Source organism: Silurus aristotelis (assembly GCF_946808225.1).
Source record: "Silurus aristotelis genome assembly, chromosome: 4".
Classification (NCBI taxonomy): domain Eukaryota; kingdom Metazoa; phylum Chordata; class Actinopteri; order Siluriformes; family Siluridae; genus Silurus; species Silurus aristotelis.
In genome coordinates this window covers 34,179,207-34,204,747 of record NC_139577.1, presented here as the reverse complement: position 1 = coordinate 34,204,747, position 25,541 = coordinate 34,179,207, and the positions used below count along the sequence as shown (strand labels likewise).

Genomic DNA, 25,541 nt, shown 5'->3' with positions numbered 1-25,541 from the left:
GCCACTTTGCAGAAATGATATGATGTGCATGAACGACAAAGCTAGCTTATGCCTTAGCTAGCTTACACTGAGTAAAGACGAGTCATTTATAAAACAGTTGTTCATTGAGTCCATTTATGCAACTTGGGATTGACGAGTTGTTTTTAAGAGCGGTGCATCGAGGATGTGATTGGCCATGCATTTGTTTGGACACCACAATATTTCTGTACAGGAAATGGAAATGAGGAGTTCACCTCCCGAGTCTTCTGGTCCATGCTGACCGTTCTATAGTCATGTGACCTAAAGGCACAATTATTCTCAATAACAGGGGTCACGATGCTATGGCCCGTGGGCTGAATACGGCCCCACGTTTGAAATGCCCCTTTTATCAATGCCACAGACTTATTTTGAAAATGTAATTTTAAATATTTTTTACTCATATCATATTTGTATTGATAATAAAGGTTGTCTTTTAAACAAAAATGTCCCTTAGTTATTATTTGTGGTCATGGCTAAGATAGTTGTTCACTGGAACTATCGCCTATCAGCAAAAATCCATACCGATAGTTTTTCCGGGTTCTGTCATTACGAGAGCTGCCTCTAGAGGTGAATCACGTGCTGTTTGTTTTTAAATGCGAGACTGCGCGCTGCACTGAGAGCGCTATATTATATTTATAATTTATTAATTTATTCATATTTATTTCCTTTAGCACATTTTCATAATTCAGTACTGTTTTTTATTTTTTATTTTTTAATAAAGTTATGTACTATTGTAAATATAGTGTTTTTTTAGTTTTTTAACCAGTATCTATTTTAAATGGGTTGATTAATTGTTTAATGGAAAGTATGATCCAACCGAGCTATCGGTATCTGTAAAATCCACTGTCAGTCGACCTCTAGTTATTGAGAAATTTATATGAAAAAAAGTCATTATGACAGTAATAATGCGCTTTTAATAAGTGATGAATCTCTTGAAAAGAGTTCATTTGTCTGTAAGGTGCAGATAATAATAAACTAATCCAGCATTAGGAGGCAAAATTAATACATTTCAAATCATAATAAAATCTCACAATAATACTGGTAGTCACTCGGCCCTGTTACAGACCCCCATTAAAGAAAGAAACAGTTATGTGGCCCTTACAGTAAAAGGTTTGGGGACCCCTGGTCTATTGTGTTATATGAGTTAGGTTTTATTAAAAAAAAATTTATTCATTACAATTTCTACAACTCGTGCCTTTTTTTCCATAACATTCAAGCGTACTCTACACTATATTGCTAAGACCCTGATGGCTCCCTGATGCTCTACTGATTTCAGTATCAGGTCATGTATCCCCCCGACCCACCCCGCGGTATAACGGTTCCATACAATGACAATCAATTATCTCTATCAATCTATCTATCTAGAAGTAAAGAGTTAGTAATCATTTTAAACTTTATCTCTTTTCTTCTTTTACTTCTTCTTCTTCATTTGGCTTCTCCCGTTAGGGGTCGCCACAGCGGATCATCCGTCTCCATACCCCCCGGTCCTATACATCTGCCTCTTTCACACCAAATACCTGCATGTCTTCCCCCACCACATCCATGAACCTCCTCCTTGTTCTTCCTCTTTTCCTCCTTCCTGGTGTCTCCATCCTCAGCATTCTCCTACTGATATACCCCATGTCCCTCCTCTGCACATGTCCAAACCATCTCAATCTCACCTCCCTCACCTTGTCTCCAAAACGCTGTCCCTTTAATAAACTAATTTCTTATATTGTAAATGCGTCTGTGGTGCTCTTCCTCGGCATGAAACTATACTGTTGCTCACAGATGGTCACCTCTTCTCTCAGCCTGGCTTCCACTACTCTTTCCCATAACTTCATGGTGTGACTGATCAACTTTATTCCCCTGTAGTTACTGCAGGTCTGCACATCACCATTATGCTTAAAGATCAGTACCAGCACACTCCTTCTCCATTCCTCAGGCATCTTCTCACCTTCCAAAATCCTGTTAAACAATCTGGTTAAAAACTCCACTGCATCTCTCCTAAACATCTCCATGCTTCTACCGGTATGTCATCTGGTCCAACCGACAAGTGCTCAAAATACTCCCTCCATCTTCTCAACACACTCTCCTCACTAGTCAACACATTTCCATCTCCATCCTTTATTGCTCTAACTTGCAGCACATCCTTCCCAGCTCGGTTCCTCTGCCTGGCCAATCGCTACAAATCCTTTTCTCCTTCCTTAGTGTTCAACCTCTCCTACAGCTCCTCATATGCCTTTTCCTTGGCTTTCACCACATCCCTCTTTACCTGCTGCTGCATCTCCTTGTTCTCCTGCCTACTTTTCTCATCACTCTGATGATCCCAATTCTGTTTCTCCAACCTCGCTCCCTCACTTCCTCATTCCACCACTACGTCTCTTTGTCTTCCTTTCTATTTCCAGATGTCACACCAAGTACTTTTCTAGCTGCCTCCCTCATCACTTCTGCAGTAGTTCCCCAATCATCCAGCACCTCTTCACCACCACCGAGCTCCTGTCTGACCTCTTCCCTGAATCTCACACTACACTCTTCCTCCTTCAGCTTCCACCATCTTATTCTTCTTTCAGTCCTCACTCTCCTCTTCTTCTTCACCTCCAAAACCATCATACAGACCACCATCCGATGCTGTCTAGCTACACTGTCCCCCACCAACACCTTACAGTCTCTAATCTCCTTCAGGTTGCATCTCCTACATAGAACATAGTCCACCTGTATGCACCTTCCTCCACTCTTATACGTCATTAAACTTTATCTTTATGATGTGAAAATGTAAAAATGCGAAACATTTATATTGACAAATAAATAAAAAACTTTGAGTGGAGAAGAGACTCGAGGTGAATGAATCGCTTCTGTTTCCGGTATGGAGCCTGTGGAGTTTTTCATTAGGTCATGAAAGAAATGTCAGGGAATGTCAGTTGTTAGCATTAGTGATCAAATCAAGGCATCAAGAGATAAATAAATCGTTTTTTCAGTGTTTTTTCTTTGGCCACATCATTTTTACCTTTTTTCAGATCGAAATCAACGACTTTTGCGTATCAGAAGTTTACGTAAGTAGACGTGTTGGTGGAATTTGGCTACTGAAGAATTTACATTTTAATTGTAGGTTTTCTGCTTAAATGACTTAAATGAACATTTGCTTGTTTTGCCAAATGGATTCAAAGATCAGAGTATGTAAAATTACCCGATCTTTCTGTCACTGATGCTGAGCGTCTCTATTTCTATAACAATGTGATGATCTTGTTAGCTGTTCCTTAAGGGTTTGCTGAATCATTTGGGTGTGGTTATGAATTTTATTTGGTTAAAAAAAAAAAAAAAAAAAATATATATATATATATATATATATATATATATATATATATATATATATATATATATATATACATATATACAGTGAGGAAAATAAGTATTTGAACACCCTGCTATTTTGCAAGTTCTCCCACTTAGAAATCATGGAGGGGTCTGAAATTGTCATCGTAGGTGCATGTCCACTGTGAGAGACATAATCTAAAAAAAAAAATCCAGAAATCACAATATATGATTTTTTTTTACTATTTATTTGTATGATACAGCTGCAAATAAGTATTTGAACACCTGAGAAAGTCAATGTTAATATTTGGTACAGGAGCCTTTGTTTGCAATTACAGAGGTCAAACGTTTCCTGTAGTTTTTCACCAGGTTTGCACACACTGCAGGAGGGATTTTGGCCCACTCCTCCACATAGATCTTCTCTAGATCAGTCAGGTTTCTGGCCTGTCGCTGAGAAACACGGAGTTTGAGCTCCCTCCAAAGATTCTCTATTGGGTTTAGGTCTGGAGACTGGCTAGGCCACACCAGAACCTTGATATGCTTCTTACAGAGCCACTCCCTGGTTATCCTGGCTGTGTGCTTCGGGTCATTGTCATGTTGGAAGACCCAGCCTCGACCCATCTTCAATGCTCTAACTGAGGGAAGGAGGTTGTTCCCCAAAATCTCGCAATACATGGCCCCGGTCATCCTCTCCTTAATACAGTGCAGTCGCCCTGTCCCATGTGCAGAAAAACGTCTTAGTGTATTACCAACAGTACCCTTGGAAACGGTGGTCCCAGCTCTTTTCAAGTCATTGACCAGCTCCTCCCGTGTAGTTCTGGGCTGATTTCTCACCTTCCTTAGGATCATTGAGACCCCACGAGTTGAGATCTTGCATGGAGCCCCAGTCCGAGGGAGATTGACAGTCATGTTTAGCTTCTTCCATTTTTTAATGATTGCTCCAACAGTGGACCTTTTTTCACCAAGCTGCTTGGCAATTTCCCCGTAGCCCTTTCCAGCCTTGTGGAGGTGTACAATTTTGTCTCTAGTGTCTTTGGACAGCTCTTTGGTCTTGGCCATGTTAGTAGTTGGATTCTTACTGATTGTATGGGGTGGACAGGTGTCTTTATGCAGCTAACGACCTCAAACAGGTGCATCTAATTTAGGATAATAAATGTAGTGGAAGTGGCCATTTTAAAGGCAGACTAACAGGTCTTTGAGGGTCAGAATTCTAGCTGATAGACAGGTGTTCAAATACTTATTTGCAGCTGTATCATACAAATAAATAGTTTAAAAATCATATATTGTGATTTCTGGATTTTTTTTTTAGATTATGTCTCTCACAGTGGACATGCACCTACGATGACAATTTCAGACCCCTCCATGATTTCTAAGTGGGAAAACTTGCAAAATAGCAGGGTGTTTAAATACTTATTTTCCTCACTGTTTATATACAGTATATATATATATATATATATATATATATATATATATATATATATATATATATATATATATATATATATATATATATATATATATGACGCTCATATACAGTATATATATATATATTCCAGATTTAGTCTTCATTTACTATTAAAATTCTCTCCTGGGAAGATGTTCCACTAGATTTTGTGGAGACTTGTGCAGACTCATTCAGCCACAAGGGTGTTAGTAAAGTCAGGTACTGATGTAGGTGAGATGAGGAGGCCTGAGGTGCAGTCAGTGTTCACTCTATAGTGCAGAGTCAGCTTTATAGCAGGAGCTCTTCCACTCCAACTTCACCATAAAAAGCAGATTATCATGGAGCTGGCTTTGTGCATAGGGGCATTTTCATGCTGGAACAGTTTTGGGTCTCATTGTTCAAGTAAAGAAAGAACTTCATGTCACTGCTTCTGCATCCAAAGAAGACCGATACAGTTTTGTGCCTCCAAATTTATGTTATCAGTTTGGGCAAGAACCATATATGGGTGGAAAAGTCAGATATAACAAAACTTTTGTCCATATGGTGTAGATATGTAGCTAGAATTTTCCTGAAGAGAAAGAGAAGAGGGGTTTATTCAAGGTGGTATCAAATAGTTGGGACTCGCTCTGTTTACAAGAATGTACTTTATTTATCTATGTTTACACACAATCACCTTCAAAACAGTGCCCTTGCACAGTAATACGGTGCTCCCAACGTTCCTGCCACATCTGGAATGTGTCCTGGAAGTCTTCTTTTCAAAGCATGTGAAGCAACAGCTGCAATTCCCTCTGGATCTCCGCAATGGTGTTAAAATGACGACCCTTGAGCTGCATCTTCATCTTCGGGAAGAGGGCAAAGTCCACAGGAGCCAAATCTGGCGAGTAGCTTGAGTGCGGAAGTGGGCTTATGTGGATAGATCTCCAACGATCCTCATGTACAAGTTTCCAAACGGTTTAGACATTTTTAGGGGGTTAAGGTCGTCGAAGGTCTTCCTGATCTCTCGCGTGCCGCTCAAAACACTCTTTGCCAAATGTATGTCGTGCCAAATGTCTCTGTGGCAGATTTGCCAGTTTCACAAAGAATTTCACTTTTGCTCTTTGTTCTAACTTGCTGTCCGTGATGAAATAGCAGACGTGGGAAAACATGGTCAGAACAGCACCAGTTACAGCATTAGTTTTAAAGCTTTTTGATACCACTTTGTACACAAGCATTCAGATTAAAATAGCCGCTGTACACGCTAAATATTACCTTGTTTAACCCAGACACAATGTTGAGCTCTACACTCTGTCCCAGTAATCGCTCTTGTATGTGAATTTCCACTGCACTAAAATATATCTATCTCTGTGTGTCTTTGTGTCTCTGTAGGTGACGTGTCCCCCATCAGCATGTCTCCGATCAGCCAGTCTCAGTTTATTCCGCTTGGCGAGATTCTGTGTTTGGCTATTTCAGCCATGAACTCAGCCCGCAAGCCAGTTACACAGGATGCCCTGATGGAGCACCTGACCACCTGCTTCCCAGGTACACATGCACACACACACACACACACATTCATGTAAGCGTTGTGGTCATTGACACTGTCTTATCATTGAAAGGACATCTAATCATCCTCTTACTAAGATAAATGTCCTATCGTTGAATGAACAATGTCTTATCATTGTGAGGACATTTGACACTGTCTAACCTTTGACAGGGCATTGGACACTATAATCATAGAGAGGATGCTTTGACACAGTCTTATTGTGCAAACATTTGACACCATTGTATCACCGTGAGGACATGTGACACCGCCTAATCACTGTAAAGACATTTTGCACTGCTAAATCATATGAGAATGTCCAGTTATTGTAAGGGCATTATTTTTTATCATTTATCAATTTGTCATTGAGAGGACATTCTACACATTTTACAAGGACACTTGGTACTATCCACACTTTGTGAGGACATTTGATTGGGAGGGCGTTTGACTGTTGTACATTGTTAGGGCAAATTGGCACTGCTTAATCATTCTGAGGACATTTTACATTGTCCAGTTATTGAGAAGGCATTTGACGCTGTCTAATCATTGACAGGACGTTTGACACAGTTTGTGAGAACTGTTATTTCATTTCATCATTGAGAGGACATTTGGCCATGTCTATGCATTGTGAGGACATTTGATTGAGAGTGCATTTGACACTGTTCGTTTATTGTGATACCAATTGGCACTGCTTAATCATTCCAAGGACATTTGACATTGTCCAATCATTGAGAGGGCATTCCACAATATTCTTTTATTTTAAGGACATTTGGCAAATGTATTTTCATTGTGAGGGTATTAAGCACTTCCTAATCATTATGAGAACATCGACAATGTCTAGTTACTGAGAGGGCACTGCTATATCATTAAGAATACATTGACACTGTTGTATCATTGTAAGGACATTTGACATTGTCTTATCATTGTGAGGACATTTAACATTATCTAATCATTGAGTGTCCATTTGGCACTGTTGTATCATTGTGAGAACATTTGACACTGTTTTACTATTGAGACATCTTGTGTTTTAGATCTAACGATTCCCCAGCTGTATAAAACACACACACACACACACACACACACACACACACACACACACACACACACACACATACACACACACACAAAGACAAAAAGCGCTCAGTGGTGCGTTATCTATAGTACGTTAGAAACTGCACTTCCTGTTTCATTTCCCGTCCTGTTCGTGTGTGAAACACACAGTTTCCATCATTGTGTTAAACTGATTCACTGCACTGACATCAGTTGCTGCAGGCTGTCCGGGAATAACGACTCAAGCACTAATCGATATTTTGCTGATGAGGGGTTTTGAGCTTGATGATGTCATCCTGGTGTTGTCCATCACTGTACATGATGAGAAATTCAAAGTCGATAGAAAGCCTCCAAGCATGATGGGAAATTATAGCAGCGCTTCTTTTTTATATTTACTTGGATGGGATGATGTTTATGAAGCCAGGTACCTGTTTAGGCTTGAATACTGGAGTTAATGAAATGTGGATTGACTTCAAACATATCACACACACACACACACACACACACACACACACACACACACACACACACACACACACACACACACACACACACACACACACACACACACACACACACACACACAGGATCTGGGATCACACTGCTTTTTAGCTTATCCAAATAATCTTGATGTTTAAAACTTAAAACAGTCCTAAAAATGGTCAACAACACATTCATAGACTCACACAAATAGCTGCCTAATCAATCACAGGACAGAATTTGAGTGAAAGGGATTTCAGTCAGGTTGTGTAAACTTGGACCTTTGACAATGGTGGAACTTTCTAAATGGTTTAATAGGAACCATTGAACTTGTTTTGACTAGAGCTCCAGGTTTGCTTTGAAATATTGGACACATGGCCATAAACATATATCCAAATCATGATCGCTTAGAATTTGGTTAGAAATTTGGTTAGAATGTTCTTTAGGCCAGTGGTCCCCAACCCCCGGGCCGTGGACCGGCACGGGTCCGTGGGTCAATTGGTAACAGGCTGCACAGAAATAATATATAACTTAAAATTATTTCTGTTTCATTTATTATCTGATTCCAAAAAAAATTTTATTTAGAAAAATGACCGGATTCTCTCCAACACATCTGCCTATGACTCACTCTTGATGCATGTCATGATGTCTCGGTCACATGTCCTACCTCCAACCGCTACCTTCTTAAAGAGGCTGCTCCGGCCGCTAACTCACTGCTGAATTCAATTTATTGCATTCAGTTTTTATCTACTGAAATGTACATAGGTGAAATAATAATAATAATAAGCCACTTGAATTGACAAGAAGAGTAATAAGAAAAAATCAGTATGAAATAACAATATGGTGGTGCCTATTGACTGTTGGCGCTTGGACCCCTAATATTTAAAAATTTAATTAAACTTTTTTTTTAATAGACTAACTGTGAAGCATGTGGAAACACTTACTTTTGTGAGAGACACACGTTCCTTTTGTTTCTGTGCAACAAAATCAGCAAAAGGCAAAAAAACACCAGAACTGGACAGTAAATGAGTGGAAGAAAGTTCTGTGAAGTCCAAAAGGGACATTTTTGTCTCTACCAGAGGAACTTGTGTAAGATGAAGAATGTGATCAGACCCCCTTATTCCCCTTATTCCCGCTTATTATATTGATTAATTTAATTAATTAAATATTTTAATAGATATTTTTTTCTTTCGGATTTTCTTTCTTCGATGTTTTGATGATTGCGATACAATAAGAATGCAAAAAAAAATTAAATTTTTTAGATTACATTAAATTAAACTATATTGTCATTGTGCAAGATACATGTACAGAGCCAATGAAATGCAGTTAGCATCTAACCAGAAGTGCATAAGTGCCTATTTACAATAGATAACAGGAAATAAATAGGGTATGAGGTGCATATATACAGGGATGATGGTGATTAATGTACATTGATTGCAGTAGGTAATAATATATGGTATATACAGTAATATACAATATATTGTGCAACGATTATGCATTGACAGACATGTCAGAAGATAATATACTCAATGACATGATATAGTTATGTACATGTATAAATGTATGTGTGATAGAGTATATACAGTATTAATATGGGTAGAATGTACAGTAGTGTGAATGTGAGTTATGGATGGTGCGAAAAGAAATGTGTAGTGAATAAACAGTATTGAATCAGCTGTTCAGTGCAGTAACAGCCACAGGAAAAAAAAAGCTATTCTTCAGTCTTTTTGTGCGGCTCTGAGGCACCTGGAGCATCTCCTGGGTGAATAGTGCATGCTTGGGGTAAGAGGTATCTTTGATGATGCCCCCCACCCTTTGCAGACAGCATTTATTGTAAATGTGCTCCAATGTAGGAAGCTGAGTGCCAATGATTTGTTGGGAAGTTTTCACCACCCTCTGTAGGGCTTTACGGTCCGAAGCAGTGCAGCTGCTGTACCACACTGAGATGCAGTTAGTGAGGATGCTCTCAGTGGTACAGTGGTAAAAGTTCTCCAGTTTCCTGTAGCACGGACGGGACTTTTTAAGTCTTCTCAGAAAAATAACCAGGCTCTGTTATGCCGATCCTCAGAGATGTGGACTCCAAGAAACTTCAAGGTGGGTACACGCTCAACAGCAGCTCTGTTGTTGTGAATGGGAGCGTGATTGCCAGCCACATAATCTCTTTTGTCTTCTTGGTGATGAGTTCCAGGTTACTGTCCATACAGCATGCTACTAGGTGCTGGACCTCCTCCCTGTAAGCCGTCTCATTGTTACCTCTGATCAGGCCCACCACCTTGGTGTCATCTGCAAAGTTAACAATGCTGTTTGAGACATAGGCAGGTACACAGTCATAGGTGAAAAGGGAATATAAAAGAGGGGACAGTACACATCCCTGAAGAACCCCATTGCTGAGGGTGAGACTGGAGAAGGTGACGGTTTTCAGTCGGACAGACTGTGGTCTGTTCGTAAGGAAGTTCAGGGTATAGTTGCAGAGATGTTGTTTCAGCTTCACGATTAGCTTGGAGGGGCTAACGGTGTTAAAAGCTGAGCTGAAATTAACAAATAACATCCTGGCATAAGTGTCGGGGTTGTCCAGGTGGGAAGGGGAGAATGAAGTACCATGGAAATGTCCTCGGTTGACCAATTTGGGTGATAGGCAAATTGGTATGGGTCCAGAGTTGGTGGCAGACAGGCTTTGAGGTGGGTGAGGACCAGTCTTTCGAAGCACTTTGCGATCCCAGGGATGAGTGCGACGGGACGAAAATCCCCCTGTTCATGCATCATTTACATTTTTGTACATTATGTTGGGACAATGCCAGGATGTATGCATCTTCTACCTTGTGATATGTCCTTCTCTTGCGAGCGGTTAACAGATTTCAGTTGTCTCGGTGTTAGAGCCTGTATTTCTTTCTGGTTTTGTTGTTATAAAGCCCAATTTTAGTTCTTGTCTATCTCCATTTTATCGGCGTCGGCGGACACTGTAACAGAGCGTGACCGGCTCCGCCCTTCACTCGGCAACCGGCACTCGTCCACACGTCCTCTGACAAAAAACATATACTGCGTAGTTTACATATATATTGTTTAGTATACAATACTATAGTGTAAATGCCTCTGTTTTGCTAAATAATGTACTGTAATTTGTTTTATTATTAACTCATCATAGTATACTACCCCATACTTATCACAATTCTTCAAGACTCCCGTGTTTTCAAGACCATGTCTCGACTTGTAATATTTTCAAGTTTCAATGGGGTCATTGTAACACATCTCCATAGTAACTTGGGGAATACCTGAATTTTTTTGGTCAAAGGAAATCTTACCTTAACAATGCCCAGTTTGTTGCACAGAAACTAAAGGAAAATGCATGTGTGAATTAAAACAATAAAACACTTGGTGTTTCCACACTTTCACAGCCATTGTCGATTTAGGTTACAACGACCAGCGTACCTGTTATATAAGGTTGTCCTTTTTTACTCCAAACTGAGCATATGAAAAGAGAAAGAAATAAAAAGTCAGTAAAATTCAGTGCTTAAAAGATACATTTTTGGTAAATCTCCATTCAAATATAATCGTATGCAGTTTTTCACAACCCACACTAATTCCAGTGACTAATCACATGCAATTCATGAAAAATTTTATTGCATATGTAACATGATTTACACTCAATATTGAGATCAAACCTTACACTCTTTACGCATGTACGTGGGTCAGAAATGAATGTTTCTATAAACCCTGGCTTTGAGTACAGTTTGTTTTTGGTGCCGGTCTTCAGGACAAACTACAAAACACAGCTGGAACTGTGTTTAAACAGCTGGCTCTGGTTGTTCGATGCTGAAACTTACGGTACTTTGCGAAAAGCCTCTTGACTTGACTTGACTTGAGCTTGAAAAAATGACCTGTTGATTTATTACTGTATTTAACAAGACGAATCATGAAAATCTCCCCAACACCTAAAGTCTGCTTTTTCCAGATTTACACTCGCGCCTCAAAGCACTGTGGATTAATTGACGGCGTGACCTGAACTCTGAAAAACACAATTAAATATTGATCAGAAGAGCTAGTGGTCGGAGTTAATGTCTCTCCTGAGGAACCTCATGAAGCCTTTATGTGAACTGTTAACCGAAGCTTCTGCTGAGGAAGCTAGAAACAGGGTGTGATGGCTACATCACTACAACACTGTCAATATCCGATTAGACTGAGCTTTGCTGACCACACACACACTCACACACACTCACACGCACTCACACGCACACGCACACACACCACACCATTTTCTTAATAGCCATAGAAGAGCTTTGCTTGTGCTTGATTGTATAGTGTAATTTATAGCTATGTAAAAAACATGTAACATGAGTGGTATAGTGTATATTTATTTGATTTAAAAGTGTCCACTTACACTATAGGGACAAAATGTATTGGGATATCTGACATTTTCAGCCATAAGTGCTTCTTCTCCAAACTGTTACTACAAAAATGGAGGCACACAATTTAATAGAATGTCTTTGAATGCAGTAGCATGACATTATTTCACTAAACTAGGAGACCCAAACCTGTTCTAGCAGGACAATGCTTCTGTGCACAAAGTTAGCTCCATGAAGATCTGCTTTAGATAGGAAAGTTGGAGTGGAGAATCTCCTGCTAAAGAGCTCCAACGCTATTGCATTTACATTTACATTTGCTGCATTAAGAAGCCCTTGTTCAGAGCCTTTGCTCATAAATTTATCCTGAATCCGTCTACTATTGACCTTGGATTATCTTCCTAAATTGTGATTATAATCAAAGAATAACGTTATAATTTATTTATGAAATCGCACAACGTGCTCAGGTCCAAGATCAGAACTCCGCCCACATGCGTTTACTCTCACAAAACTTCAAAAGTCCAAGATGGCGCCGCGGATGGCAGCCTTGGCACAACTCTCTCTAGTACTTTCTTTCATTTTGTTTATTGTCTGGGTGTTTGGTTACCCTGCCCTGGTAACTTACACTAGAGCAGAACTGATTAAGACTCCAGACACTTTATCACCAGTTTTTACAAACGCGAAAAGTGTTTTTGTGCTCTTAGTTGGAGGAGTGGCTGTTCTCTATGGTACATGGATGAGGCACCGGCATGCTAGTGAAGCTACGACAGAGGGGACTCAATCCCAGACAGCAGATTACTTCTCTCAGGCTTCCAGATACAGAGAGCAGATTGTGTAATCTGGTGGAATAATGGCGGAATCTGCTTTTACATTATTGAACGTTGGTGTACAGATGTCACAGTGCGGCATAAATACTGCAGCCCAAACTTGGAATCACTGTTTATAAACTGTTAACTGTTTTATTCCCCGTGGGAATTTTCCACATTCATTCTGACCCGGAGTTTACATCCGACCGCAGGCCAACGTGAGTGATGCACTGCAAAACCTGGCAAACCTTGGAGCAGAAACATCCGGATTCTCTTTTTATTATCATTGGAGACTTTAACAGAGCAAAACTAACACTTGAACTTCCAAAATACAGGCAACATATTAAATTGTCCCACAAGAGAGAAAAACACACTGAATCACTGCTACACCATTCTTAAGGACACATATTACTTTTTCACAGCCAAAATGAAAAAACCTTGACATGCAAAGGAAAATGCCTACAGAGGGGAGGACAAAGCACTGTACAAGCAGGCCAGGAACCTACTGACAAAAGAGATCAGAAAAGCCAAAAGAAGCTACTCTGAAAATTAGCTTCTCAATTTTTAGCTTCTGATTTTCAGCTAACAATCCTGCATAGTGTGGAAAGGCCTGCAAGATATCACAAACTACAGGAGACCACCCCTCCCCACTTTGTTTGAAGCAAGACCTGGCTGATGACCTTAACACCTTTTACTGCAGGTTTGAGAACAATATCTTCACACCTCTCATCCAACCCAGCCTACTGTCTGCCCTATCACACCTCTGGGAACCCTTCTAACAATTCCTTCCAGCACTCAAGTTGCACTCAGGTTCCCTGGTGGTCTAGTGGTTAGTATGCGGCCCGGGTTCGATTCCCGGTCAGGGAACCAGCCATTAGGGTTGCACAAACCAGTGCACTCTTAGTGCCGGTCCCAAACCCGGATAAATGGGGAGGGTTGTGTTAGGAAGGGCATCCAGCATAAAAACATGTGCCAAATCGAACATGCGGATACGGATATCCGCTGTGGCGACCCCTAATAGAAGAAGCCGAAAGAATGAAGACTCAAGTTGCACTTACGATTTGTGAAGAGGATGTGTATCAGCTCTTTCAGAGACAGAAGAGAAGGAAAGATCCCAGCCCAGACGGTGTTTCCCCCTCCTGTCTCAAAGCATGTGCTGACCAACTGGCTCCTATCTTCGCCTATATCTTCAACAGATCACTGGAGCTGTGTGAGGTCCCCTCCTGCTTTAAACTCTCCACAATCATCCCGGTCCCCAAGAAACCTTCCATTACTGGACTGAATGACTAAATGCCTGTCGCGCTGACATCTGTCATCATGAAGACCTTTGAGCAGCTGGTATTGGTGCTCCCCAGGAATTGTACTATACAAGAACCAGAAATCTTGTATAGACAATCACCCTCATTAACAACTTACCTTAATTATATTCCCTGCTTCATATCTATAAGTACTGCAAACATCAGACATCAGAACTGTCAGTCATCACATCATCCGTATATGTTACACACACTATTGCTGCTAAATATTGTACAAAGCTGAAGTAAACTCTTTATCATACCTGACGCACAATACTGTTATTTGCACCCCCATGCACTCACACTTTATGCACATTACTGATCTGTCATATAATCTGTATCCCTATTTAATACTCGTACTGTCTATATTGTCTTACATTGTCTGTATTGTGTTGTATAGTCTGTGTAGTCTTGTCTTGTCTGTTTTGTTTTGTATAGTCCAAGCTGAATGTATAGTGTTATTTATGTCTGTACTTTGAGAGCCACTAACAGCTGGAACCAAATTGCCTTTGTGTGTCGACACACTTGGCCAATAAACCTGATTCTGATTCTGATTCCGAAGTACTAAACACTGATGTGCACAATTTCAGTATTAAATCCTCGCTGCACACCCTAAGAAAACCATAACACAGAGGTGGAAAGAGTAATAAAATACAGTACATATTACACAATATACATTTCCCGCTTTACTTTTTACTTAATTTTACTTAAATAAATCAACTCAAGTAAAAGTAAAAATTTAACTCAGTTCAAATGTACTTAAAATGTACTTGTTATTTTTTTTTCATAAAGAAAAAAATTGTATAATGCATGGCCTCTTAGGACTTCTGTAAAACACCGAACATAAATCACTTTTTTTTGTAAAAACTGGGTGATTAGCCTCCTTCCCTGTCTTGCTGTCAAGTTTTTCTATCCTGGTTTGACATTTAGATTTTCTTTGTGCAATTCTTGCGTTTTGCATCTACCGGATGCGTGACGAGTCCGAGCTCCTGAGCCAATCTGTGAAGTGCTTGCATTATTTTCATTTGTACATTTTTTTACTTAGTAATGGATAAGATATAAAATGAAGCAAAGTACAACACTTCAAACAACATATTTAAGTAAAAATTACACAAAAAACTACTGTTACTTTCCACCTTAGCTAAACCAGCAACAAAATACTGATATCTATTGATTTACTATAGAAATTAAATAAATCTAGACAAACACTCGAGGAAACTGTAATACAGTCTAAATCAAGGTTTTGCGAAATGAAAAATAAAAGTGTACAATAGTTACAATCAGAGTCCCTGACCAATCAGAACGCGCCATGTTTCCGCTTTGTCCACGTCGGCGGCGGGGACGAAAAAAAAAAACAAGAGTATTTATAGTTGTGTAATGTTGTCACGCCAACTGCCAGAGTATGATGTAATGGTGGGCAACACTTAACCCTGACCAGTTATAGCTTATGTTCTGCTTTATCCTCCTTGATTCACTCTGTGTGTGTGTGTGTGTGTGTGTGTGTGTGTGTGTGTGTGTGTGTGTGTGTGTGTGTGTGTGTGTGTGTGTGGTAAAGCTAATTGAGGTAAAATCAGGACCAGAGAAAAGTGAGGACATCATGTTCTCAGTGTACACACACTTCTGTGCAACAGTCACGAGTCGAGTCTCTTTGTTCTGTTGTGTCCAGTAAACCGGTTCATGTTGAAATGTGTTTATTAAAAACTTTTTGCAATTCTTATAAAAATGGAGCCTCCTAAGTGCCTTTTCACTTGAAGGGACCTTTCTGTTGGCAGGTGTTTCTCCACTGGTGTCACTCCATTATGCTGACAGTAGGCTTGCATTTAAATAGCATTCAACCATAAAATTGTAGATATAATTGACATTTTATATGCTAATATTTAAATTGGGGATTCTGGGAAAATGTTCCACTACATTTTGTGGGGATTCAATCAGCCACAAGTGTGATGGTCAAGTACTGATGTAGGTGAGATGGGGAGGGTTGGGGCTCTATAGCAGGAGATCTTCCACATCTTCCAACCCATGGAAAGCAGATCTTCATGGAGCTGACTTTGTGCACAGGGGTATTGACATGGTGGAACAGTTTTGGGTCTGGGAGATTTCATGCTACAGTAACGAAAGATGTCCGATAAATTTGCATGCCTTTAGCTTTGTAGTAACAGTTTGGGAAAGAACCATTTATAGCTGGAAAGTCAGGTGTCCCGATACTTTTGTTAAAGGTGTCTGTCAAAAGCCTTAATTGTAATTGTATTCTGTTTTGTTTGGATGTTTGATATTCAGTGCATTGCGGCGAAGACATGTCTAATCAGTTTTAATACACTGTGTCATTCTTTTGTATCTTAAGGTAACTGAAATGCTACAAAATGATCATTTATAGTGGGGAACTATTTTAGAAGGATTCTCAGGGTTGTTTTGATTTTGGTGGAAAACAATATCCTATGATTGTGGCTGCTTTTAGTGGCTGTTGTTTAAATACACTCAGTCCTTGTAAAGCCTACTTACTATGGAAACAATAAACCTGCACTAATGCTAGCCTAAAGGAGCACTAATAAATACAATATTTCTTTGTATCATGGTTAAGAAAGGTAAAATGTGCAAATCAAGTCACTGAAACAAAGAATTAAATAACAGTTTCATCTGTCATTCTTTAATTAATCTTTAATAACCAACCATAGTCTAACCGTGGATGGGACGTTAGTCATTCACATCTAGGTACATTTTAGCATAGACAATAGTGGTGTGCAATATTGACAAAAGATTATATCTCAGTATTTTTTCTTTTATTGATAACAATAATCAGAAGATATTTTGCTGAGTGTTTATTGTGCTGGTACCTTAAGGACTACCATGGACAGCTGCCTCCTAACATTTTTATATTTTTTATATATTCTGTGTGGTGGTCAGTTCACAGCACATCTTTTCCAATACATTTAAATTGATTTTTGAAAGTGTGACATTTAATTTTATAGACATTTTCGCTGTTACCAAGTAAATGAAATTAGTATCAAAAAAATTAATTTTTGCAATGCAGAGGAAAGAAACTTTAAATGTAAAATTAAAACTGCCGGTAATTTACTGTGAATAAGTGAGTGATTGAAAGAATCACATGAGATGATTAATCTCAATCGCATTGATTCACTTATCACTATTGCTCAGAGAGAAAAAACAGTGCTGTGGCTTTGTTTGGAATTATTTTTGTTGGTGAAATCAAGCAAAAACATGCAATGTGGTGTCTAAAATGTCTTAATATTAATTTCTTGTTTATTGAACTGTTCTATGTAATAAATCACATTTGTAATCATGCTGAATTTTAACCCAGCCATTAGGGTTGCACAAGCCAGTGCACTCTTAGTGCCGGTCCCAAGCCCGGATAAATGGGGAGGGTTGCGTTAGGAAGGGCATCCAGCGTGAAACATGTGAAAAATAAAATATGCGGATCACGAATCAGAATTTCATACCGATCATACCGACCGATTCAGTTCGGTAGAGGCCCGGGTTACCAACGACCGCCACAGGTCACACAGACGTTAGCCAACAGGGTACTTGTGGAAATCGGGCTACTGTTGGCCAAAGGAGGAGAAGGAGAGGAGGAAGACGTCTACAGAGACGGCAGGGAAAGGAGAAGTGGAGGAGAGTGGAGGTTCGGGTTGGTACTTTAAATGTTGGTACTATGACTGGTAAATAGAGAGGGAGCTGATATGATGGAGAGGAGAATATGATGTGTGTTTAGGAGACCAAGTGGAAAGGGAGTAAGACCAGGAACCCGGGGGGGGGGGGGGGGGGTGCTGGATGGAAAGAGAAATAGTGTAGGGGTGATTCTGAAGGAAGAGTACAGTAAGAGTGTAGTGGAGGTAAAGAGAGTATCCATAGAAGAATGCTAAGGATGGAGTCACCAGGAAGGAGGAAAAGAGGTAGACCAAGGAGAAGGTTTATGGATGTGGTGAGGGAAGACATGCAGGTAATTGATTTGAAAGAGGCAGATGTGAAGGACAGAGTAGTATGGAGACGGATGATCTGCTGTCTTGACCCATAATGGGAGCAGCTGAAAGAAGGAGAAGAATCATGCTGAATTTTTGAGGGAAAACCTTTTGTGTGATATTAATTAACTTTATGAAAGACACACTTTCTGCCCCCATATCTTGAATTTTGTGATATTCTAAATGCATTTTAATAGATAGAAGCATGCAATGAAATAACGCACTCTAAATGCTTATGTGCACGAGTCTAAACTATTTGACTCATCACATGATGTACATGTGCACTCTGTAGGTGTGTTTTATTTGGTTTATGTAATATACTTGAACTTAAAACATTAATCACGATATTATCGTAGTCTAAATATATCGTATACTCTACTAGGCAATCCACTTTCTGGAAAGTTTTTGGAACATGAACTGGAAGCTGTAAAGTAGCCACTACCCATTATTCCATTGTGCCAGTAATTAAATAATGTTATTTGTTAAAGTTTATGGATTTTTAACAATTAAAAACTGGTGCAGAATACACACTTATGGTCTATTGTGTTTTCCCCTCAGGTGTTCCCACACCGAGTCCAGAGATCCTGCGTCACACACTTAACATGCTGGTTCGAGAGCGAAAGATCTACCCCACACCCGAGGGCTACTTTATCGTCACACCTCAAACTTACTTCATCACTCCTTCCCTCATTCGCACTAACAGCAAATGGTACCACCTGGATGATCGGCAGCAACAACAACAGCAACAACAACAGCAGCAGCAGCAGCAGCAGCAGCAGCAACAACAACAACAACAACAGCAGCAGCAACAACAACAACAACAGCAGCAGCAACAACAACAGCAGCCACAGCAGTGCACGTCACCGCAGTCTGGCACAATCACCCCTTCCACATCGGGCTGTGTGCGTGAAAGACTAAACCACAAAAACCACTGCGATTCCTACAACTCCTACCGGGACGAGGTGCCTAGCAATCACACCACATTACAAAGAAAATCACCAAAAGAACCTAAAGGAGATCCTCCCTCATACCCACAGCCTCCACCTCCTCCAGCAACCACACAACACCCATCAGATCAAGACAAGAGCAGGACCAATCCTTCCTTTACATATAAGACAGACACTTTGACCAAGAAAAAGGAAGGGAGTACTGGTGGCAGCAGCGAAAGGCAATCAAAAAAGTTTGGGTTGAAGCTTTTCCGCCTGAGTTTCAGGAAAGACAAAACAAAGCAGCTGGCAACCTTTTCTGCACAGTTCCCACCGGAGGAATGGCCTCTGAGGGATGAGGACACACCATCTTCTGTTTCCATCCCTCGGGAGGTCGAGATGGAGATAATTCGGCGCATCAATCCAGACCTGACGGTGGAAAACGTGGCACGTCATACAGCGGTGATGAAGCGTCTTGAGGAGGAACGTGCTCAGCGCTGTAAGGTGAATTCATCTGCTCAGCACAGTGCCCGAAGTCGTCGCAGCCGAGGTCACCGTCGCATCCCACACGGAAAATCACGTTCGCATAGTAAGACACGTGCCACTCGTGGAGATCCATCTGAGGGCTCAAATCTTGACCTGGCAGCGGTTGGATTAGATAGGGATTACAGATTCTTCAGTCAGTCACTGGTGCGCTCTCCTAGGGAGGGAATGTATACAGTAGAGCGTAGGAGTGGTGCTGCCTACCTCGTTCACAGTAACCCTAACATTGCTGAATCATATTTCCCAGTTACCCCTGAATGGGACGTATCAGGGGAGCTAGCAAAGAGGCGGACAGAAATGCCATTTCCAGAGCCTTCACGTGGGACTTCGCATTCTAGAGTGCATCGGAGTCACAGCCACACACAGGACCGCAAATCTCGAAATGAACGGACAGATAAAGCCAAGGAAAGATCGCGATCTATGGACAACTCCAAAGGTCCATTGGGAGGTGGAAGCTCCCTGTTAGGTCCTCCAGAAGACTACGATCATAGTCCAGACCACCGAAGCCGCTACTACACCGACGATGGGACGCTAAGGGCCTCGTCGCAAAAATCGTCCCACTATTCACGCATTATGTTTTCGGCTGCTAAGTTCAGCTCGGAGATGTCTGTTCCTGATATGGGCAAAATTGGCCTGGACGCTCCTTTGGAGCGAAACAAGAGCAGGGACAGCCTGCCAGCTTACAGCGACATGAAGGCCTTGTCGCCAAAGCCTCTGGCAGATGACTACTTCCAGTGCAATACGTCGAATGAAACAATCCTAACAGCCCCGTTACCGCTGGGCAAATCTGACCATGACACTTTAACGCCATCAGACGGAATCTGCAAGGGATCGCCAGCTGATCGGCAGACACCACACCTCACTTCCCCTCATCCTATGGAGTACAAAGAGGATTCCTCTGCCTCCAAGGGACACAACGGATCTGGTAAACCCACGCCAAGCCAGACTCCGGAGCCCAATTCTAGTGGACGTTTAATACAGCATCAGCAACACAACGCCGACCCTGGAGGAGGAGGTGGAGGAGGCAGTGGTGTGATGGTGGATAAGAGGAAAGAGATTTTCAGCAAGGACACTTTGTTTAAACCTCCACACAGCATCTTGACAATGAGCTACGTTGACACTGGCTACTCCAAGTCAGGCACATTGCGAAAAACACCGCACATGAAATCATCCGAGGTGCTCAATACTTTAGAACCCCAGCCTCCGCCTAATTCTGGCCCTTCACCTGCATCCGCCTCAGCGCCTACAGGTCCGGAACAAGGAATCCCATCTACATCAGAGGCCGCCTTTGACTACTACAATGTGTCAGATGACGACGATGATGAGGTGGAAGAAACCTCTCATAAAGAGACGGCTCCACCAGAGGGAAAGGTTAGGACTGGGGGAGGAGAGAGTGGTGGGGGTGGAGTCAGTGTTGGGGGTGGGGTTGGGGGTGGAACTATGCAGTGGCTGCTTGAACGAGAGAAGGAGCGTGATCTACAGAGGAAGTTTGAAAATAATCTAACTCTGCTGAGCCCCAAGGAGAATGAGAACACCAACAGCCAAAAGTCAGCGCACTCGGCACGCCTGGACAGTATGGACAGCAGCAGTGTGACCGTAGACAGTGGATTCAACTCACCACGGTAAGTCTAAGGGTTGTTTTATTTAGGAACAATTAGTAATACAGGGTGACTTGCAATGTTTAATCTTACCGGATGTAGAACTACTCTCGGATGTAAAGTAGTTCTACATCCGAGAACAGTTTTCGGAATTTTGTTTAACTCAGCTTTCCACCTTGGTCTTATCACACAATCACTGATATTGCCATGTGACCCACTGGGAAGTGGATTCAAAAAAATTCTAAAAATAATCTTCTGTTTGGCAACATACATGTAACTAGCTGTTTGTGAAATAGGTGACTTAGAGGCTAGCTAATGTACCGCTTAGCTAGAGTTTCTACAAGAAAAACAGCTTGGCCATTAGACACTGTACTTACATCAGCCATCATGCATTAATAATTAGAGGTCAACCGTAAGTGGATTTTACAGATATCGATAGCTAGGATGGATTGTTCTTGAATGATTTGTTCATTGTAAACGAGTCTTTAATGTGACTCAAAAGAACGAGTTGTCAAAAAGACTGATTCATTCAATTTCTACTGGATGGGCATGAGCAAAGCATCGCAATATTTCTGTAGGTTATATTTACAGGAAACAGAATTGAGTAGTTTACCTCTCAACTTTTCTTTGAAAAAGAATCAATGACACAGACCAGAAGAGTCGAGTTTGAAGCTACTTATTCTGTTTATCATAATTTGTTCTTAGCTGCAGTTTCATATTTTCACTATTAGAACTATTGTCAAAGTTGGTGTATATAGACGTGTTGGGGATTTGCTTATTGGAAATGTAACATTTTATTTTAGTTCTAATCATAACTATATGACGTTTATTTTGAAGAAACAAGATTCAAAGAAATAAGTCACTAAAATGATTCGATCTTCCCATCACTATCGATAGCTAGGTTGTATCGTACTTGCCGTTAACCAACCGATAATTTTTAAAAGGGATACTAAATAAAAAAAAAAACATGAGTCCATGTAAAGTAGTACTGAACTTTTTTACAAAAATTAAAAATAATAAGCAATACTGAATCATAAATATGTGTTAAATTAAATAAATATGAATATATCAATTAAAAATAAAACCCAGCCATTAGGGTTGCACAAGCCAGTGCACTCTTAGTGCCGGTCCCAAGCCCGAATAAATGTGGAGGGTTGCGTTATGAAGGACATCCAGCATAAATATGTGGATCACGAATCAGAATTTCATACCAGATCAGTCGAGGCCTGGGTTACCAACGACCGCCACAGGTATCGTTAGTCGACAGGTTATCGGTGGAAATTGGCCTACTGTTGGCCAAAGGAGAAGAAGGAGAGGAGGAAGACGTCTACAGAGACAGCAGGCAAAGGAGAAGTGGAGGAGAGTGGATGTTCGGGGTGGTACTTTAAATGTTGGTACTATGACTGGTAAAGGGAGGGAGGGAGGTAGGTAGGTAGGTAGCTAGCTAGCTAGCTAGCTAGCTTTGTCATTGCATTGTACAGGTACACAGCAATGAAATCCAGTTTGGCATCTACCAGAAGTGCTAAATGTAGCAAAAGTCCAGATAAATATGTAGCATATTTACAGCAAGTGATAAGCATATGAACAGTGAATAAATATAATGGCTATAACAGTTCAGAGATGTGTGGACATCATTAAGAAGAACAGAAATGGTTCTAAGGCTATGGCATTGAAGAGGAATGTGCAGAAGTGGAAGGTTACAAGATTATGGCATTTAAGAAATGTGCAAGCTGAATAAACAGTCTACTATATATATATATATATATATATATATATATATATATATATATATATATATATATATATATATATATATACATACATGAATGTGAAATGGGCAGAATGTACAGTAAGGATATAAAGATACATATAGATAACAAATAGTGCAGATTTAATGAGAAGTAAAACATATATACTATGTAATATGTACATGTATAGTACAGAGGTTATATACAGTGTTTTGTTTTGTGTTTGTTTTGTAGTGATCTAGCGGTATAGTGTAGAGTTCAGTAGTGTGATGGTGGATGGAAAAAAGCTGTCCCTGAACCTGCTGGTTCTGGTGCGTAAGTTTCTGTATTTCCTTCTTGATGGAAGGAGGTTAAACAGTTTGTGACTGGGATGTGGAGAGTCCTTGATAATGTTGTGAGCTCTGCGCAGTCATCTGCTGTGGTGAAAATGTTCAATAGCAGGTAGTGATGCGTTGGGCGTTTTTGACCACCCTTTGCAGGGCTTTACGTTCACACACAGTGGAGCCTCCGTACCATACAGTGATGGAGTTAAAAACTCGTTAAAATCCCTGGGGACTGATGAGATTTCTTAAGACTCCTCAAGAAGTACAGGCTTTGTTCTGCTTTTTTAACCAGGGCTGAAGTGTTCTGCTGCCATGACAGATCCTCAGAGATGTGAACTCCTAGGAACTTAAAGCTGGAGACTCGCTCTACCTCAGTTCCATTGATGTTGACTGGTAGATGTCTCCTGCTGTTGGATTTCCGAAAGTCCACAATGAGCTCTTAAGTCTTTGTGGCGTTGAGGGTCAGGTTGTTGTTGGCACACCATGGTGTCAGATTTCGGATCTCTTCCCTGTAGGCTAATTCGTCGTTGTTGTCGATCTGCCCGACCACGGTGGTGTCATCTGCATACTTGATGAAGATGTTGGAGTTATACAGAGGAGCACAATCGTGGGAAAAACAGGGAGTAGAGTAGTGGGCTCAGAACACAGCCCTGTGGGATGCCAGTGTTCAGAATGAGGGTTGAGGATACCTGGTTCCCCAACCTAACAGATTGAGGTCTGTTGGTGAGAAAGTCCAGAATCCATCTGCAAGTGGAGGTGCAGATACCCAGGTCACTGAGCTTAGTGATCCGTACAGTGGGGAGGACTGTATTGAATGCAGAGCTAAAGTCAATGCATTCTGATGTAGGTGTTGCTTTTATTCAGGTGGGTGAGGGCTGAATAAAGGGCTGTGGAAACTGCATCCTCTGTTGACCTGTTCGGGCGATAGGCAAACTGTTGTGGGTCCAGTGTGGGTGGTAGGCCTGCAGTGAGGTGATTCAGGACCAGTTTCTCAAAGCACTTCATAGCGATAGGGGTAAGTGCAACTGGGCGAAGTCATTCAGGCATTTGGCAGCTGAGTGCTTAGGCACAGGTATGATGGTTGTGGTCTTCAGGCATGTAGGAACCGTGGCTTGGGCCAGTGACAGGTTAAAAATGTCAGTAAAAATCTGTGCCAGTTGTCCAGCGCATGCTCTGAGAACACGTCCTGGTATGCCATCCAGGCCAGCTGCCTTGCGTGCATCCACTTTGCTAAATGCTGAACAGACTTCCGTTTTTGAGAGTGAAAGTGGGCTGTAAGCTGTAGAAGAGTCCGTGGTTAAGGTGAAATGCCCTGTGCTTTGATCGAAACGAGCAAAAAAACGAGTTCGTCCGGTTGGAAGGCACTGCTGGTTGGTTGAGCTGTATGTTTGTAGTGTGTAATGGTCTGGATGCCTTTCCACATGCGTCTGGGGTCAGAGTTATGGAAGTGCTCTTTTATGTGGAGTTTGAATATGAGATTTGCTCTCCTGATGCCTTTTTTCAGATTGGTCATGGCTCTGTTGTAGTCCTCTACGTTGCCAGATTTGAAGGCAGCATCTCTTGCTTTCAACAGGAGATGGACTTCAGAGTTCATCCACAGCTTCTAAATAAACAAAGCATTTCACATGTTTGACGGTAGTGACATTGTCAATGCACGTGTTGGTATGGTCCAAAACAGATGATGTGTAAATGTCCATGTTCTTGTGAGAGTCCAGTGTGGCCTGTGAGGCAAACATGTTCCAGTCAGTATCCTAAAACTGTTGCTGTAGAGAAGAAATGGCCCCCTCTGGCCATACCTTTACTGTCCTCACAGCTGGTTTCACCTGTTTAATCAGTTTTGTGTATTTGGGAAGCATAAACAAAGAGAGGTGATCAGACCCAAGTGGGGGAGAGGAATGGCTGTGTCCAGTGTTTTGTCCCCTCTGGTAGAGCAGGAGACATTGCGGTGAAATTTTGGAAAAACCGATCTCAGGATGGATGGTTGAAATCTCCAGCAACAACGATAGCTCCTTCGGGATGTGCAGACTGCTGTTTGCTGATAGCTGCGTGCAGTTCCTCTATAGCTAGTTTAGCATTAGCATCCCACTGAATATACATCACAGTCACAACAATGGCTGAGAATTCTCTCAGTAAATAAAACGGTCTGCACTTAATCATCAAATACTCTAAATGTACAGAGCAATGACTTTCAG

The 25,541-nt window shown here is 41.1% G+C and overlaps 1 protein-coding gene across 2 annotated transcripts in view; it reads left to right on the top strand.

Moving 5' to 3' along the window:
- The window catches only part of stox2a (storkhead box 2a), an 82,751-nt gene that overhangs the window by 51,865 nt on the left and 5,345 nt on the right, over positions 1-25,541 (top strand). For both annotated transcript variants that reach the window (XM_083538606.1, XM_083538607.1), the window contains 2 exons: positions 6,119-6,271; positions 18,770-21,302. In XM_083538606.1, the coding sequence (XP_083394732.1) occupies positions 6,119-6,271; positions 18,770-21,302 (2,686 nt within the window). The remainder of the gene's footprint in view (positions 1-6,118; positions 6,272-18,769; positions 21,303-25,541) is intronic.